General features: G+C 36.7%; 3 protein-coding genes and 1 long non-coding RNA gene across 10 annotated transcripts in view; all 4 read right to left on the bottom strand.

The window, feature by feature from the left end:
* Nucleotides 1-3,258, bottom strand: part of LOC310717446 (myomegalin) — a 64,831-nt gene extending 61,573 nt beyond the window's left edge. For all 6 annotated transcript variants that reach the window (XM_083525412.1, XM_083525415.1, XM_083525419.1 and 3 more), the window contains exon 1: nucleotides 2,466-3,258. In XM_083525412.1, coding sequence (XP_083381538.1) covers nucleotides 2,466-2,515 — 50 coding nt within the window. In that variant the 5' untranslated portion in view covers nucleotides 2,516-3,258. The remainder of the gene's footprint in view (nucleotides 1-2,465) is intronic.
* A 2,902-nt stretch (nucleotides 3,259-6,160) lies between these two features.
* LOC310717750 (uncharacterized protein) lies at nucleotides 6,161-9,122 on the bottom strand. Of its 2 annotated transcripts, none has more exons than XM_083526195.1 (3): nucleotides 8,979-9,122; nucleotides 8,629-8,860; nucleotides 6,161-6,824 (listed from the first exon to the last, which is right to left on the bottom strand). In XM_083526195.1, exons 2-3 carry the CDS (start codon nucleotides 8,828-8,830, stop codon nucleotides 6,583-6,585), a joined length of 444 nt encoding a protein of 147 aa, XP_083382321.1. In that variant the 5' UTR covers nucleotides 8,831-8,860; nucleotides 8,979-9,122; the 3' UTR covers nucleotides 6,161-6,582. The 2 variants fall into 2 exon arrangements, with proteins under 2 accessions (XP_083382321.1, XP_083382320.1); XM_083526194.1 differs by having other exon boundaries at nucleotides 9,004-9,122.
* A 1,634-nt stretch (nucleotides 9,123-10,756) lies between these two features.
* LOC310717780 lies at nucleotides 10,757-13,338 on the bottom strand. The gene is made up of 2 exons (XR_014530904.1): nucleotides 12,340-13,338; nucleotides 10,757-11,445 (listed from the first exon to the last, which is right to left on the bottom strand). It is a non-coding gene; the product is annotated as an uncharacterized lncRNA (long non-coding RNA).
* Nucleotides 13,339-14,276: 938 nt separating this feature from the next.
* LOC310717617 (uncharacterized protein) lies at nucleotides 14,277-16,338 on the bottom strand. Its single transcript, XM_083525908.1, has 2 exons — nucleotides 16,033-16,338; nucleotides 14,277-15,950 (listed from the first exon to the last, which is right to left on the bottom strand). Exons 1-2 carry the CDS (start codon nucleotides 16,195-16,197, stop codon nucleotides 14,805-14,807), a joined length of 1,311 nt encoding a protein of 436 aa, XP_083382034.1. The 5' UTR covers nucleotides 16,198-16,338; the 3' UTR covers nucleotides 14,277-14,804.
* Between the last annotated feature and the right edge of the window lie 381 nt (nucleotides 16,339-16,719).

Below are 16,719 nucleotides of genomic sequence, written 5' to 3'. Positions count from 1 at the left end.
CAGGGGATTAAATAACACACTCCTTCCACTATGAAAATGCTAAGAAAATGATTTAAGATTTATTTTACAGATTTAACTATGCTTGCAGGATAAATAACATTTCACAAAGGTTCTCAAATTAGAGGCAAAATAAGCACAGTTACGATATATTGATTTATCGCAGCAATTTAATTAAATAATCCCTAAACTTTCCCCACAAAAAGCTGCATCTTGTCATACAGTGTTGAAATGTTGATTTACGATAGGTTTAAATTATTTTTTAAATATATGAACTATAAGATTTATTGCAAATTACAGCAAGTTTTTTCTAAAGACTTCGCATATACCACTATATTAATACATTTAATTACTGCAATTATTATAGTTGTTGTTTTGACAGCAGGCAGAGATCATTGTCATTGCAGTATTGAATAGACAACCCCAACATTAATATTATCAACAGAATTTATACTACATCAACAATCCCATTTGATAGATAGATAGATAGATAGATAGATAGATAGATAGATAGATAGATAGATAGATAGATAGATAGATAGATAGATAGATAGAATTCTATCATATTGCATTGCAACCTACTGTGCTGTGTTGTGCTGTATAAAAATCAAATGTATTGTATTTGAATAGTTTAGAATCACATTGCATTATAACGTGTCATATCAAATTTGCACTGTTGTGTAAAGTACCGCATTCTATTGTATTGTAATATATTACACTGTACTGTATTGTACATCGGATGTATTGCATCATATGGCAGTGTATTTTATTGTAACTTATTGGATCACACTGCATCATTTTGCACTGTATTGGATGGTATAGTGTTGTACCATACCACACTGTATATTACTGTATTGTATTGCATCATATTACACTTTACTGTATTGCAGCACACTATACTGCACTGTATTATAGTGTAGTTTACTGTATTACACTGTGTTTTATTTGTATTGAATTATATTGTATTTATCCTGGACATGAACTGTGAGACATTACACCAAATCCAGTTTCTTTTTACACCCTGTACTTGGCAAATCTGATTTTTTCCCGCAGTTGGTGTTAGTGAACACCTTAAAGATTTTGGAAATGTAATATATTTAAATTTATGAAAACAAAACTTAGACGATGTTAAAACGTTAAAAAAAGTTATTTCACAGTACATCTGAATTGATTTGTCCTCCAGCAATCGTTAAAACAGTGGCACTCAGTAAAATCATCCACAGGTACGCATGAATTTTCAACACTACACATTTTAGACCAATGTGTAAAAAAACCTGAATCTGTTGACACACAAGTAGACTATCTAGTATATGACCTAAAGTCTTGAAGAAAAACCGATTTCATTCATACACCAATAAGAGTGAGCTTTATAGAAGTTAAATCTTTTATGTCACACCAAATGTAGTGTGCCTAAAAAGGGTGGAAAAAGTGAGTGGGAATTCAATGCTTATGTCACATGACTCTCTCTAGTCAAACAGCTGTTTCCTAATAATCTTAAAAGCAAATCAATCAATCAAGCAAGCAATCAATAACACACTTCAAATTAGTTTAGGAAATGGTGTAAACAGAAAAGAAAACATAGTGATATCACAAATCTCTACACTATCCCAATGATAACGTGGCATACATTTCTTTATTCTGAACTTTCCACACAAAAAGCTGCATCTCGTCATACCGTGTTGAAATGTTGGTTTACGATAGTTTAGAATTTATTTTGAAAATATATGAACTATAAGTTATATTGCAAATTACAGCAACTTTTTTGTTAAAGACTTCTCATATACCCCTATAATAATACATTAGGCAGAGATTATTGTCATTGCAGTATTGAATAGACAACACCAACATTAATATTATTAAAAGAATTCCAATGAACAGTAAACAGAAAAAAAAAACAATAAACAGAAAAAAACATAGTGATTTCACAAATCTCTACACTATCCTAATAATAACGTGGCATACATTTCTTTATTCTGCCTCCGACTATTTTTTTATTTTTTTTGAGTCTTGAAGAAAGGGCTATTTCATTCCTACACCATTAGGAGTGAGCTTTATAGAAGTTAAATTATTTATGTCACACCAAATGTAGTGTGCCTACAAAGGGTGGGAAGAGGGATTGGGAATTCAGTGCGTCCTCTTAAATGTAAACCAATCAGACGCTCTTTGCTATTGATTCGAATTTGGGTTTTTTTTAATTAATGACGTCATAGATTCTGAATCTATCCCAACGATAACTAAGCACGCATTTCTTTTTTCCGTGATGAGGATACAATTCAAAGAAAGGAAATAAATACATGGGAGGGAGGTAGGGGTGGGTTATGTAGAGGCCTGCATACAATATTCCAGGCAAAAAAAAAAATCTATCCAAAAAAAATGTTCAGCCTAATTCATGAATCTATTGGATCTGATACAACAACCAATGTAGAAAAAGAAAAAAAGAAAGAAAAGAAAGCACGTTGGTATATTACCTCTCGCTTGCAGGCCAGCTCGGTAAGCCTGATTCATCTGTCCATTCCATTCTGAGCAAACCGCAGCCCTGAGTGTTATTTCTCTCCTACATGTTTATTCCTGTCCTTCAGATGCACGAAACAAAAAACCCCCGATACGCTCTTTTATTCCTCTGAAATGCCGCAACGTTCACAAAGCTCCATCACTGCATTGTGTCTGAGAGAGAGAGAGAGAGGAACGTGAGGATGCTGAGCTGTGCACCGTTATCTCGCGCGACCCTCCTCGCAGCTCGCGTTCTCTCTCGCGCGGTTTACAGAATGAGTGCAATATACAGATGTAAACACCGATCATGATGCATGACATTTTAATATTATGACCGTTGAGTCAATAACACTGATTATCCCGTATCATGGTACCTGTTATTAAATGGGATATATTAGGCAGCAAGTGAACATTTTGTCCTCAAAGCAGAGGTGTTTGAAGCAGGAAAAATGAGAGGTACGTATCTCAGAATGAGAGGAAAGTATACTTCAAGGCTCTTCTCTGTTCTGGCACCGAGGTGGTGGAATGAACTTCCCCTAGATGTCCATACAGCGGCGTCCCTGACTATCTTCAAGCGACGATTGAAGAACTACCTCTTCCTGAAACACTTGAATTAGCACTTTCCGAATTTGCCTTGTAGAATTCCAGAGTTATATTTATATTAAGTTTGTAATCTAGCGTACCAGTGTAGATTTATTCATTGCTAGAGACTCGAAGCGCTTTTGTGCGTCGCTCTGGATAAGGGCGTCTGCTAAATGCCGCAAATGTAAATGTAAATGTAAAATGATCAAGCGGAAGGATTTAAGTTTGACAAGGGATAAATTGTGACAGCGAAACGACTGGGACAGGGCATCTCCAAAAATGCAGCTTCCGTGGATTGTTCCCGGTCTGCAGTAATCAGTACCTATCAAATCTATCAAAAAAGGTCCAAAGCAGGAACAATGGTGAACTGGGCACAGGGTCCTCTTGCAAACTGCTGAAGGAACTTCAACTTCTTTTGTTGAGTTGTCTAGATGTGTAAAGTTAATAGCGACTTATTTAAGAGTGAAGTCAAGAAGCTTTTATTGTCATTTCAACCATATAATTCTGACGCAGTACACCGTGAAATGGACAACGTTTTTTCAGAACCCTGGTGCTACATCACACAACATAGAGCTACATCACACAACATAGAGCTACATAATAGATCACAGAGCTAAGGACTAAAATAAGTTGTCCTAGCCACATAAAGTGCATTGTGTGCAACCCTAGTGCAAACAGTGCAAGACAAAAGTCAATACAGGACAGTGTGGACATATACACAAAACACAATAGTGCTGACCAGTAAACCCACTGTTTAATCGTATACTGTACAAAATATGCAAAAGAGAACTATAAACAAGAATGTAGTTGTAAACATAAGCACAATGTTGTGCAAAACAGCAAGAGCAGCAATCAAACGGTGTGCAAAACAGCATGTAAACAGTATAATATGATACTGAAGACATGTAGGATTGAAATGAGTATTCAGTGTGTGGTTAAGTTCAGGTTGCAACAGTTCAGTAACACACATTTGAGTGTGTGTGTGTGAGTTTGGTACAGTTCAGCTCTGTATGTTAAGGAGCCTGATGGCTTGAGGGAAAAAACGGTTGCACAGTCTTTATGTGAGGCCTGAATGCTTTGGAACCGCTTACCTGATGGGAGAATAAAAGGTGTGTGTGAGGGATGTGTGGGTTCGTCCACAATGCCGTTGGCTTTGCGGATGCAGCGTGTGCTGTAAATTTCAATGATAAAGAAGAGAGACTACAATGATCTTCTGGGCTGTCCTCTCCTCACTATCCTCTGTAACGTTTTGCGATCAAAGACGGTGCAGTTCCAAAACCAGGCAACGATGCAGCTGCTCAGGTTGCTCTCTATCGTCCCTCTGTAGCAAATAGTTAGGATAGGGGATGAAGATGGGCTTTGTTCAGCCTTTTTAGAAAGTAGAGAGCTTTCTTGCTGATGGAGCTGGTGCTGAGTGACCAGTTGAAGTTCTCCACCAAATAAACACCAAGGAATTTGGTGCTCTTGACAATCTCCACGGAGGATCCATCGATGTTCAGTGGAGAATGGATGCTCTGTGCTCTCCTATAGTCAACAACAACTTTGTTTTTGTCAACGTTCAGAGACAGGTTGTTGGCTCTACACCAGACTGTTAGTTGTTGCGCCTCCTCTCTGTATACTGACTCGTCGTTCTTGCTAATGAGACCCACCACGGTTGTGTCATCAGCGAAATTGATGATGTGGTTTGAGCTGTGCATTGCTACACAGTTGTGAGTCAGCAGAGTGAACAGCACAGGGCTGAGCACACATCCCTGAGGGCCCCAGAGCTCAGTGTGGTGGTGCTGGAGATGCTGACTAAAGTTTCTCAGTCTAGGATCCAGTTGCAAAGAGCGATGTTCAGGCCCAGTATGCTCAGCAATGGACTATGGTTGCTGTCTTGAGGCACGTAGGAACAACGGCGCTGCTCAGGAAGATGTTGAAGATGTCAGTACAGACATCTGCTAGCTGTTCTGCATATTCATTGAGCACGCTGCCAGGAATGTTGTCCGGTCCAGCAGACTTCCGTGGGTTAATTCTGCACCCCAAACTAGGTGTAAAAGTCGTTCAGTGCATCTGGGAGGAAGGCGTCCTGTCCTGAAAGTGTGAGACTTTAAGACTTTATGTTTTAAAAACCTGGAAATTCATAATGGTGTATTTATATTTATATGTATTTATATTGTGTAATAATTTATATTCAGTATATATCTAGCGCACCATTGATCATTTTTCAGGTGGCTTGTGTCTGTCTGACCCAAATACTGTATTATTTGGCAACGGGGAACCTTGTTCATTTGTCACATTTGTAATTTTTTCCCCCCATTAGTCAAATGTCACTTTTTTTTTTCCTCTTTACAGTTTATTTTTTTCCTCTTTACAGATAATAACTACACGAGACAATAAGCACCCAGAACAACAAATAACTAGGACAAGAAATTTCCTAGACAATAAATACCCAGAACTCAGAAAATACTTGGGACAACAAATATCCAGGACAATAAATATATTAAGTACTCAGGACAAAAAATACTCAGGACAGTATCTACACAGTACAATAAATACACAAGAAAATAAATACACTAAACAACAAATACTCAGGACAATTCATAGCCAGAATAATCAATATATATGACAATAAATACACAAGACAGAAAATACCCAGGACAATAATTACCTATCAGGACTATGGTCACACCTCATGGGGCATGTCACATGTTTGCACAACTGAAATTTAATATATTTTAATTAATACTTGTATATAGACTCACTGCTGCAACTCTTCTTGTTTGTTCCTCCTTATCTTTTTGTTTTCATGCTCATTTTGGTACCCCTGTTTTCGACGTTTCGGGTTTTGCTTTTTGTTTCTTTCTTTATTTTGTGTTTGTTTTGTATATGTGCACTTTATTAAATACTTTTGCACTTAAATCCGCTTCCTTCATTTACATGACAACACCCAAAACAAGAACTACCCAGGACAGTAAATACACTGTAAACTATTTAGTAGCGTAGCAGCAACATGGCACTACAACAATCTTGCACTGTCGTGGAAAACACTGTAACATGTAACTGTTCAAAAGTCCTAGGCATGCTCTGTAGTTTGTACAGAGATCTTTATAAATTCTGCATTAGCGAATCAGTACAAAAGTATTTCCAGCACAAAGACACAGCAAAATGTGTGTATGGCAGCACTGAAAGCAATGTATCACAGAACAGATTACTTTTCAGACATAAAAAAAACCCATAATAAAGGATGCTGGTTTTTGCTTAAAAAAGTTAATTGTCACAGTCAATGTCTGTAGAAGAACTGCAGCAGATCCTTCAAGATACTCAAGAAAAAACATATTAACTTATCTTCTTATAAAATAGGACAAATTGTCAATCAGACTACTATTTTTTAAAAGAAAGCAAAGGGAGATATTTACTTTGTGTAGTTTCCATTCAGTTTTTAAAAAATTATTATCTATGCTTTAAAGCATTTTCTCACATGTGCTTTTGCACAGTATGGTACAGTAGTAACATAAGAGGCAGAAACAAAGCTCATGTGTTTTTATGAAATGCAACACGGGGTCCAGCACGTGGAGGACGTGTTTCACTCCCATCTGAAATGACCCAGATAGCTGGATTATGGTTGCTGCTCTCCATGACCACTTTGATCTGCTCAGCTCTTGCCAGCTCCTCCAGCTCAGGGCTTGTTTCTGGGCACCAGTCTGCCATGAACTTATCCCTTGTCTCCAAAAAGTTGATCCTTACCTCCTCCGGCTGCTCGCCAAACAGCCAATCTGTTTGAAGAGACAGGTGGCTGATTACTACCAAGTTGTTTTGGAGGTTATTATTGAACTTTGAAACAGCTTTTATTATGACCATAATAGTACACAATGAGAAACTACAATGATTAGCAATAAATAGTGAAAATGCTTGTGATATACATTTGGTTTTCAGTAAATGCTTTAGGCTTGCAGTGGATTTGGAGCCTATACTGGGTTAGCCAGATAGCTAAGAATTCTACAGATGTTGTAGTAAGTCTCAGTGCAAACCAGTCATACTTTGAATAAACCGAAAACTATGAAGAATAGCTGCCTTACTGTACACTTGTGAATGATTGCTAATGACCAAATAAAACAAATGCAACAGATAACTGAATATAAAGTCTGACAATACTATCAGAAATCCTGTCAGATTAAGAAGCTAGATAACAGGCAATCTTAGCCTTGTAAATTAGCTAATATTAACAGGGAAAATAATTAATATTTACAATTATTATTTCAAATACAACTCCTTTAAAATGTTAAAGAAGTTAAGTAAAAGTGCAGGCAGGGTGAAGTGGGTGGAGAAGAGTTGCAGGAGTGAATTGTGATAGAAGAGTGTCTGCAAGAGTGAAAAGTTTATAGGATTGTGGTGAGACCTGTGATGTATGATTTAGGGATGCTGAGATTTTCATTGGGAGAGACGAGGATGGACAGGATTAAAAAAGAGTTTATTAGAGGGATAGTAGCATGTATGACATTTTGGAGAGAAAGTGTGGGAGGCTCAATTGAAATGGTTTGGACATGTGCAGAGAAGGAACATGGGGTATATTGGGAGAAGAATGCTGAGGATGGAGCCGAAAAAGAGAAAGTCCAAGGAGGAGGTTTATGGATGTGGTGAGGGAAGACATGCAAGTGGTTGCTTTGAAAGAGGCTTTAGATTGAAACAATTGTAGATACAAATAGTAAATACACAATGCATTCTTTTGAGAACGTGTGCCAGAATTAGCGATGGACCAGGATCATAAACATAAACAGTTAAACTCAAGAACTACGGGGATGGATATGGACTGTAATTAATATATTTTCTGTTACAATGGCTTAGGTCAACAATTGTCACAAACAGTTGAGCATTCAAGTGCCCATCAGTGTGAACAGTTGATAACCTAAACAATGATGAAACTATAATGAATGCATTTCTGCATTGGGGCAATGTCCATTGTTGAAAGCACTATAAAAATACTACTATATTAAAATCAATAGGTTTCAGTTTCATTTGAGGGTGAGTAAATGCAAAGACTATCTTCTTCGGGGCATTTACAGTGTTAATATTGTAGGATGTGTTTCACATATTTAGACACATAATAAAAAAAACAAATCCTGATTAGGCCACACACATTTGGGTTTAAAAACAGATACAGATACAAACATTTTAAGCACTAATTAGATACAGTTACAGATAGTGACATTGTGAAACACTGATAGTGAAGTCTTTAAAATAAAATTGCCAATAAAACTATGCTTATTTGCCATTGATCAATCACTTTAACTTAACTAAAGAAACTTCTTTTTCTATTTTGGCACAATAAGCTTAATAATCACCAATATACTTCCATATAATGTTAACATTAATGGTGGGATTTGTTTTTTCATTTCTTTATGGCACCAACAGAAATAGTTTAAAAACCTTTAGGTTAAATTATTTAGGAAACCTAAAATGGTTTGCCTATGGTATAGGGTTCAATAACCATAATTTTCTTTTAGGAATATATAAATGCACAATATACACAACTTTAAGTACAAATGAAATAAAAATAAATAAACAGAACTCTGATGTTACCTGCTAAATCATGGAGTAGGTCTTTGATAAGGTGACCGATGATGGCGTAGAGGGTCATGACTATGACAATGGAGGCCAGGACCATATAAAACACATGAATAGGCATATGGATGGCATCTCGAGCTGGCGGGACATAGTTCTTAAAAAACACCTCATCCTCGCTTGGAGGCTTGAGATCTGAAAGTTCAAGGGGACCCGCCATGGTGTTGAACGAGGATGTCTTCACAGCGTTCTACCAATATATAAACAGGATATTTTAGTTATATTTTAAAATTAGGCTGGAAAGGGTATTAGAAAACTATTATTGTAAGTGAGCATTCAGAAATTAAAATTCTATTCCCATTACATACCTCATATGAAATTAAATCCACTTACGATGACATCCTTCAGGTACATTAATAGCACAAGAGCCTTTCATTCCTCTTCATTCTTTTTCTTTGTTTTTTCCTTAAGTTATTATGTAAATAAATAACGCTGTGATATGGTACAGTACGGCGCTTATACAGAACTGCTGGTGTACTTCACCATGTACACTACTGAAACTTGCTAAGACTCTCAAGGTCAAAGGTATTATCCTTTATCAGATATGGATTAGCACATTAGACTCAATGCCTAGCCAACAGAACCGTTAAACTAAGTATGCCACTGATATTCTAGCATTGATATTAGATCTTGGTGCGCCAACAGCTAGAATTAATCAGTATAAAAATTTATTAAATGGTTTATTTTGTGTCATTAAATGTCCATTCATAAAAAATACTGATAAACTAGGGATAAAACTAAAGCTTTTTGTCAACATATTTGAGCAAGGGGTGCAATATAACAAACTTAAGAAAATATATATTTTCCAGTCTTTCATATATTTTAGCAAGAAGACTAGCATTAGCTAGCAAGATAATGTCTGACAATCCTTTAGTCAGATTAACTAGCAGGCTAAAATTAGCAGAGCAAATGATAAATACATAACAATATGACTTCAGAATTGTATTATTACTCTGTCAGGTTAGCTTATCCCTGTAAACTAACTAATATTACCTACAGGGGAAATAATTTACCATTATGATTACGTTTATTAAAATTTATATAAAATGTTGCTATTCAGATTCAGAAGTTACAGCCATTTACTATGACTTTATATCTTTGTATTAATCCGTAAATTAGATAGTAGAAATTCAATCCAAAAAAAACCCCAAATCCTGTCAGGTTAGATAATGTTAGCAATCTGGCTACCACTAGAATTACTGCCGTTTGTTACTGGTATATTTCTCTAAGATAATTACTATTAGAAATTTAAGATAAATGAAAATCTTAGCAGGTTGCTCAAATGTTGTAGCAGACTGAAGTAGCAATAAAAATAATTGTTAAAATAAGATATACATTTCTCCAGGGTTACCTCTAAGCTAGCTAGTATGAGCCATCCAATATAAAATATAAATTCTGTTAAGTCAGATATTATCCAGCTAGGACTACTTATAATGGTTATAATCGTTAAGATTTAACATTTTATCACTCTATATTAACTACCCTCATTATACATTCTAGTATAATGTTTAGCAAGTAACATTTATGAAAATGACAAATCTAAAAAGAAATTCTCCCATTTTAGCTAATATAATGTATATCCATCTTACACTGGCAATAAAAGGTATAAAGATGTATTAATATTATCTAAAAGTAATTTGATATTATTAGAATCGAAGATAATGAACTGCTACAAATGGGACAAATCCAAAAACTCTCCAGCGAGCATTGGAGGTGAAGGCTATGTTACTTATCCCTCACTTATAATTTCAGAGACCTGAATGAAGATTAAGACCAGAGGCATATAAAAATCACCCATATACAGATCTACTCAATATCACATTTAAACGGTAACTCAAATACATTATTATACATTCTGGAGATAATTCAGAAAATATCAGGAAGCAAGGTAACAATACAGACGGTAACCATTTGCAATATCTTGCATGTTGCACATTTGATCGGATGACGAAACTTTAATGCATTTTCATAGACAAGCTTTAATTACCAGTGGCCATCTCTCCTGACCCTGGCTGTAAATCTCTAAGCTGCATCAGGCTGTTCAAGTCATTAGAAGTGGATAAAGAGGTAATTCAGACACAACATGATGAGTCAGAGTATATGTTTACTAAGGAACATAATCTAGTATGTGGTACATAGTCAACCATTTTCACACAGACGTGAAGGTTAATTACATAAATCTTAATGCTCTATGGAGTGCAACAAATTATAGCGGTTTCGAGAATGAGCATTTTACAGAACAGTACAGAACAGTTCAGAACTGAGTATTTGCAGATTTAAATCCATTGTAATATAAATCATTTACAGTGAGTTACATGTACTATAGCTCAAAGTTATGAATATCTGCACTGGACAATAGAAAACATTTGATATTTTTTAAACATATTTTACTTTCTGATGCCATAATTAGAGCTGTATTTCACTTTCTACAAGTCTGAAAAATATTTTTACCAAGAAATGGCACTTATTGCAACTTTCAGATGTTTCATATATAAAATGGTTGTGGAAAAAAGAAAGAATCAGCGTGTATTTAATTTATTATAACCCATAGTAATGTAAATACTGGTACTGCAATTGATAATCCATAACAAAAACAAGATTTATTTGGAAAAATTCAGAATGGTTGCCATGTTGGTTTTGTAGATGTGGAACCTCCATGTAAGCCTATAATCCAGTTTATATTTCTTCACTCATCCGCCTGCCTTCTTTCCATCTTCTGTGTTATCTTCATCATCTTTTTTTGGTCATCCACCAATTTAGGTTCAAAGGCTCATTCTAGATAGCAATTAAACAAATAAAATAAATAAATAAACAATTTCAATAATCATAAGAAGGTCTCCAAAATTAATAACACATGATACACATATATACAGTGTTACAAAACAACTGAGACCTTAAGGAGACATGAGAAAAATTCACAAAAGCTATCAATTCATGACAACATGAGTGATGAAGACATCTAGCACTGGGCCTTTCAGGCATTTAGGCCAGTACCAGCATAACTCTTAACCAGCATATATAGAACAAGCTAAAGAAAGGGTCAGCTATTGAATCAAGTGCCAGAGAGATAATGCTCATGCCTGAGATGTTCTTTATCAGCTCCTCTTCTGGACTAGGTACGAGAACCATTGCTTAATGCTTACAGTCTTTTATGGCCTGGGTGTAAATGGGACTCATTAGCCAGGTCAATCAGACTGAAAAAATCTTTTATTTTAGTATCTAACAAGGCATAAAAACCCTTTATTTAAATTATATTTCTTTAATAGTACTACTTTTCATACAGAAAGGTTAGATGTTTTAGATGTTCTTATCACAATTATGAAGCATTAAAATCTCAAACTAAGTTCTGGATGAAAACAAGGATAAGAATAAATAATAAAAACAATATACTACATATACCCATATACATCCCATTAAAAATGCCTTTTGTTATTCAAGATATTATTATGGCTGTGGACCAGGATACCAATTTCAGAGAAATCAACTGAAAATTGGCTGAAGAAAAAAAAAAAAAAAAAAAAAAAAAAAAAAATCTTTTGATCAGAGGAAAAAAAATCTTTTTTATAGGATATCAAAAGATATATTCAGGGTATGTTTTTTTTTTTTGTCTCAAAAAGCCATCAAGAAATACATATTCTAAAAAAACTACAACAAAGTATGCATTCTTACCTTGATACAATCCTTGAAGCACATTTCAAATTATGTTAAAGTTTTAAAAAGCTCTGTAAAGTTATCTAACCCATCCGATCTAAAGCCTGATTGCAGGCTACTATTGTGAAGCAACCTTGTTTTCAGTCATCATCCACTCTCATTATCTCGCTTATGATATACGTCCACTCGATCACGATTAATACGATGTTAAACACCAAGACCCCGATCATGGCTGGATGCAACATGTCTGCCGAAAATGGAAGCAATAGTAAAGATTCCAAAAGATCCTCATGAGCAGTGTCTGATAAATCAGTTTGGACTCTCTGGTCTGTCAGGAGATAATCTTGGCTTGGCTATTGGAAAGAGTTCAACGTCATAAGCTGCTAGAAATATAATCTGTTTCATAAGGGATTGCTTATTAATCTTTTCTACACCTTTAAAGGCATTTCTGAACACTTAACCCCCAACATCCACTTAACCTCTAAGTACCAACATCCCTTAAGACTGGCATCATGGATTCTTTGAATATTATTCCACAGCACTCCTGAACTCTTGAATCTGATTGGTGATTATTTATTTTTTTATTCTAGCAGCTCTGACACTTGTGCCAGCTGTAAATCAAGTCACAGGTTAATATACAGTGGTATATTAACATGTGCCTTCGAATACATTATTATTTTCCTAGTAAAAACTCGTTCATACAGATTTGTATGTTGATGAATCTAAGATAAGTCTCTATAAACAAAAAAAAAACATAAATGATATTGACATCTTCAAGGCAGAGGTCTAAGGGAACAAAAGGAATGGCATTTTCTTTATCATATTAAGAACATGTTTCATGGAAGTGCAATATTGCTATACCATAACTATAAGCTGATTAAAAAAATATTTGAATATTAAAGGAATTAAACACTTCAGAGGTCTTGATTGAGAAAAATATTAAGTATGGTAACATTTAGCAGTTTGCTCCATACTTCCACCCATCATAGATCCTTTTTTTTAAGAGAATTTTGACTATGCTGTTGCTATAATAAATAATAAGCATCAGATAAAAAAAAAAAAAAAAAAAAAAGCCGCTTAAAAAACGGAAGCGTGAAATATAGATACGATAAGAATCTTAAGAAGATCAGAAGATGGGATCGCTGAAATGGAACAAAGAAGTTCAAAGTATTTTTGTATGTTGCAGGGCATGTGGAGACCTTCACATGAGTGTTTACTGTCTGCCCCCAATCTGCTTTAATGCTTACTTATGTCTCAAATTTATCCTCCAGTCACAACAGTAAGAAATCACAAACGATCGACACCAAACATATAAACTGTACAAAACTGTAGAATTAGACAGTTTGCTATTTGAAGTACATTTGTTTATTCCAGACAACAAAATATAAATAACAACAACATAGCCATAATTCTAATCCGGACTTTGATTCAGAGCCACTATTAATATAAACCCATACGCAGCACTGCCACAACACTGTATTACGATTTCTGACACTCCAGTGAAATGCTCTTAATTGGTCACCTCTCATACTGACCTACAAAAACAATTATATTAGTTAATATGCTGTAGATTATGTTCCAGTTTCCTATTACCATGAGGGTCTTTTTGTCCCTTCGATTAAATATTATGTAAAACACTACACACATTAAAGCTGTGATAAGTTCATTGTTTTGTTTTTTTTATTAACATTTCCATTAATGTTTCTTGTGCACAAATTTAAACCTGGCAAGAAAACTGATGGATTGAAATCAATATTAAAATTGCTGTAGATGGTCTTTACAAATCTGCTGCAGGAAGAAATATTTACAGGACAGCAAACGTAAAGTCTGAAGAATGAAAACGTTTGAGAAAAACAAACACGCACACATTATATATATATATATATATATATATATATATATATATATATATATATATATATATATATATATATATATATATATATATATATATATATATATATATGACAGTGTATGGACAAAAGTACTGGACTTTTCCAGCCATATGTGGTTCTTCCCCAAACTGATCCCAGAAAGTTGGAGGAACACAGTTGTATAGGATGTCACTGGATGCATCAATCTTTATTTCAACTAGGAGACCCCAACCTGTAGCATGACAATGCCCCTGTGCACAAATCCAGCTCTTTGAAAATATGGTTTACATGGTTTGGAGTGAAAGCTCTTGAGTTGCCTGCTATGGAGCTAAGATTTCAACCCTACTGAACACCCTTTTCTGATAAAATGGAACGCTGGTCTCCTCATCCTAGATCAATACCTGACTTTACTACTGCCTTTGTGGCTGAATGAGCACAAATAAAGCACACTGCAAAATCTAAATGTGATGTTGAAAACGTGAATCTTGTAGTCAGATGTGCACAAAGGTTTGTCCATATCGTGTATTTATGGTAAATCATTTTGGATAAGGGCATTTGCTAAATGCTGCAAATCACCAGTGTTTACGATACAGCAAATTCAGCCCTTGTTCAGTCCTGCTGCTCTTGCTGGTTCCGCTGATGCTCCTGCTGTAAAAAATATTGGCAGTAGAGTTCTCGCACTTCCTCTCCGGCAGGATCGTCATCAAAGACAGGCACCGTGTGAGTGGGCATGGGACTCTCCTCCCGCCTCGCTGCCTCCAGCCACTCCTCCGCCAACTCGTCACCGTGCACCTCGCACATGTTATGCAACACGCAGCATGCCAAGATCATGGCCGGCACCCCGTCTACGTGGCAATCGTTCCTCTTTAGAAGGCACTGCCAGCGTGCTCTGAGCCTCAGGAATGCCTCGTCTACGATGGCACGTGCTCTCTCCACGCGCCGGTTGAATGCTCGCTGCGCAGTATTTAGATTGTCTGACTTACCGTAGGCTTTCAGTAACCAGGTCTGAAGAGGATACCCAGCATCCCCCAGGACTACAGACCCCAGCTGCCTGCCCATAAAGTGTCGGGGTAAAGACTGGGGCAAAAGCCTTCCCTCACACCCCAGAGTCCAAAGAGAGGAGTTTTGCAGAATGGATGCAGGTTCTAAACCACCTGGGAAGCCCGTACACACATCCCAGAACTGCCCGACGCCATTAACTGCACCTTGGGTAATGACCGAGTGCCAGCCTCGACTGTTCCAGTAGCTATCAGCGTCAGTGGCTGGCGCAATGATGGGTACGTGGAGGCTCCCGACAGCGCCCACGCAGTGCGGAAAGCCCCAACGAGTACTAAACAGGCGTGCAGCGTCTTCCAGCTCCTGTTCACTTGGCTCACGGAGGTAGAGCGGCCGCAGAGTGGCTCCGATTGCATGGCACACCTCACGGACACACTTGCACACTGTCGAGCGCCCGACTCCGAACAGCTCCCCAATAGTACGGTACTCGATGTTCGAGGCCAGACGCCACAAAACCAAGGCCACCCTCTTCTCAAGGGGCAGAGCAGGACGCAGACAAGTGTCCTGCCGTGCCAGCCAGGGCTTCAGCTTGTTGCAAAGGTGAAAGAAGGTCTCCTTGCTCATGCGGAAGCGCTCCAGCCAATCGGAGGGCTGGAACTCTGTTAGGACCACTCGCTCCCACCAATCAGTGCTTGGCGTTTTGGACCAGGCACGGGTTCGAGCTACAGTGATGGGCCGTGTGCTCTGAGCGATCAGCATCTGGAAATACAGGAAGCAGACATTAATGATAACATTCTTAGCTCAGTACTGGTGCAACATTACAGACATAATGACATCCTACCATAAGCATCCTCCTCTGTCTCTGTAGGAAATACTGCCGGTGTCTGACCCGTCGCTGAACCTCACGCCGTCTCTGTGTCTCTGCACTGTTCCTGTCCCTGCGCCGTTTCATCAGCAGGAAGCTCAACGTGAACAGGACAGACTTCAGCGCCTCCCCGTTCTCCATTTTATCTTTTGTCTTACCAAAAATCAGTCAAAAACCAACATTTTATTATAATATTAGATTTAAAAACGCGTCGTTATCCATCTATAATCCACAGTTTCTGGCTAGGATCTTCTTCTACTATAAACAGCGCAAACAGTTCGGTCCTGTACTACAGCGCCGCCTACTGGGCACATTTAGTATAGACTGCAGAGTGCAAAAGTATGTACACCCCAGTTCAAAAACTGATCAATAAATTAATTCTTCTTTAAATCAAATCAAATCAAATCAAATTGTATTTGTCACATACACATACAGAGTACGACATGCAGTGAAATGCTTTTTACGACGGTCCAGCATGAGGGAATAGGAAAAATAAACCAAGCAAAAAAGAAGGCATAAAGATAAAAAGTATAATATATATATATATATATATAGATAAAGATAAAAAAATATATATATAAGTATTATATATTAGAATTTTTTTTCTAATCAAATCTTGCTTCATAAAAAGGACGAAAAATGACGTATAAACAAGCAGACAAA

This window comes from Silurus aristotelis (assembly GCF_946808225.1).
Source record: "Silurus aristotelis genome assembly, chromosome: 22".
NCBI lineage: Eukaryota > Metazoa > Chordata > Actinopteri > Siluriformes > Siluridae > Silurus > Silurus aristotelis.
This window is presented reverse-complemented; position numbering and strand designations above follow the sequence as displayed.

Excerpts from the sequence above, each read along its gene's own strand:
- LOC310717750 (XM_083526194.1), bottom strand. The coding sequence starts at position 9,024 with ATGTACCTGAAGGATGTCATC. Across the intron at positions 8,861-9,003 it reads TGTACCTGAAGGATGTCATC|AACGCTGTGAAGACATCCTC; the intron begins GTAAGTGGATTT and ends ATATATTGGTAG. Across the intron at positions 6,825-8,628 it reads CCTACTCCATGATTTAGCAG|ATTGGCTGTTTGGCGAGCAG; the intron begins GTAACATCAGAG and ends CTCTTCAAACAG.
- LOC310717617 (XM_083525908.1), bottom strand. The coding sequence starts at position 16,197 with ATGGAGAACGGGGAGGCGCTGAAGTCTGTCCTGTTCACGTTGAGCTTC. Across the intron at positions 15,951-16,032 it reads GACAGAGGAGGATGCTTATG|ATGCTGATCGCTCAGAGCAC; the intron begins GTAGGATGTCAT and ends CTGTATTTCCAG.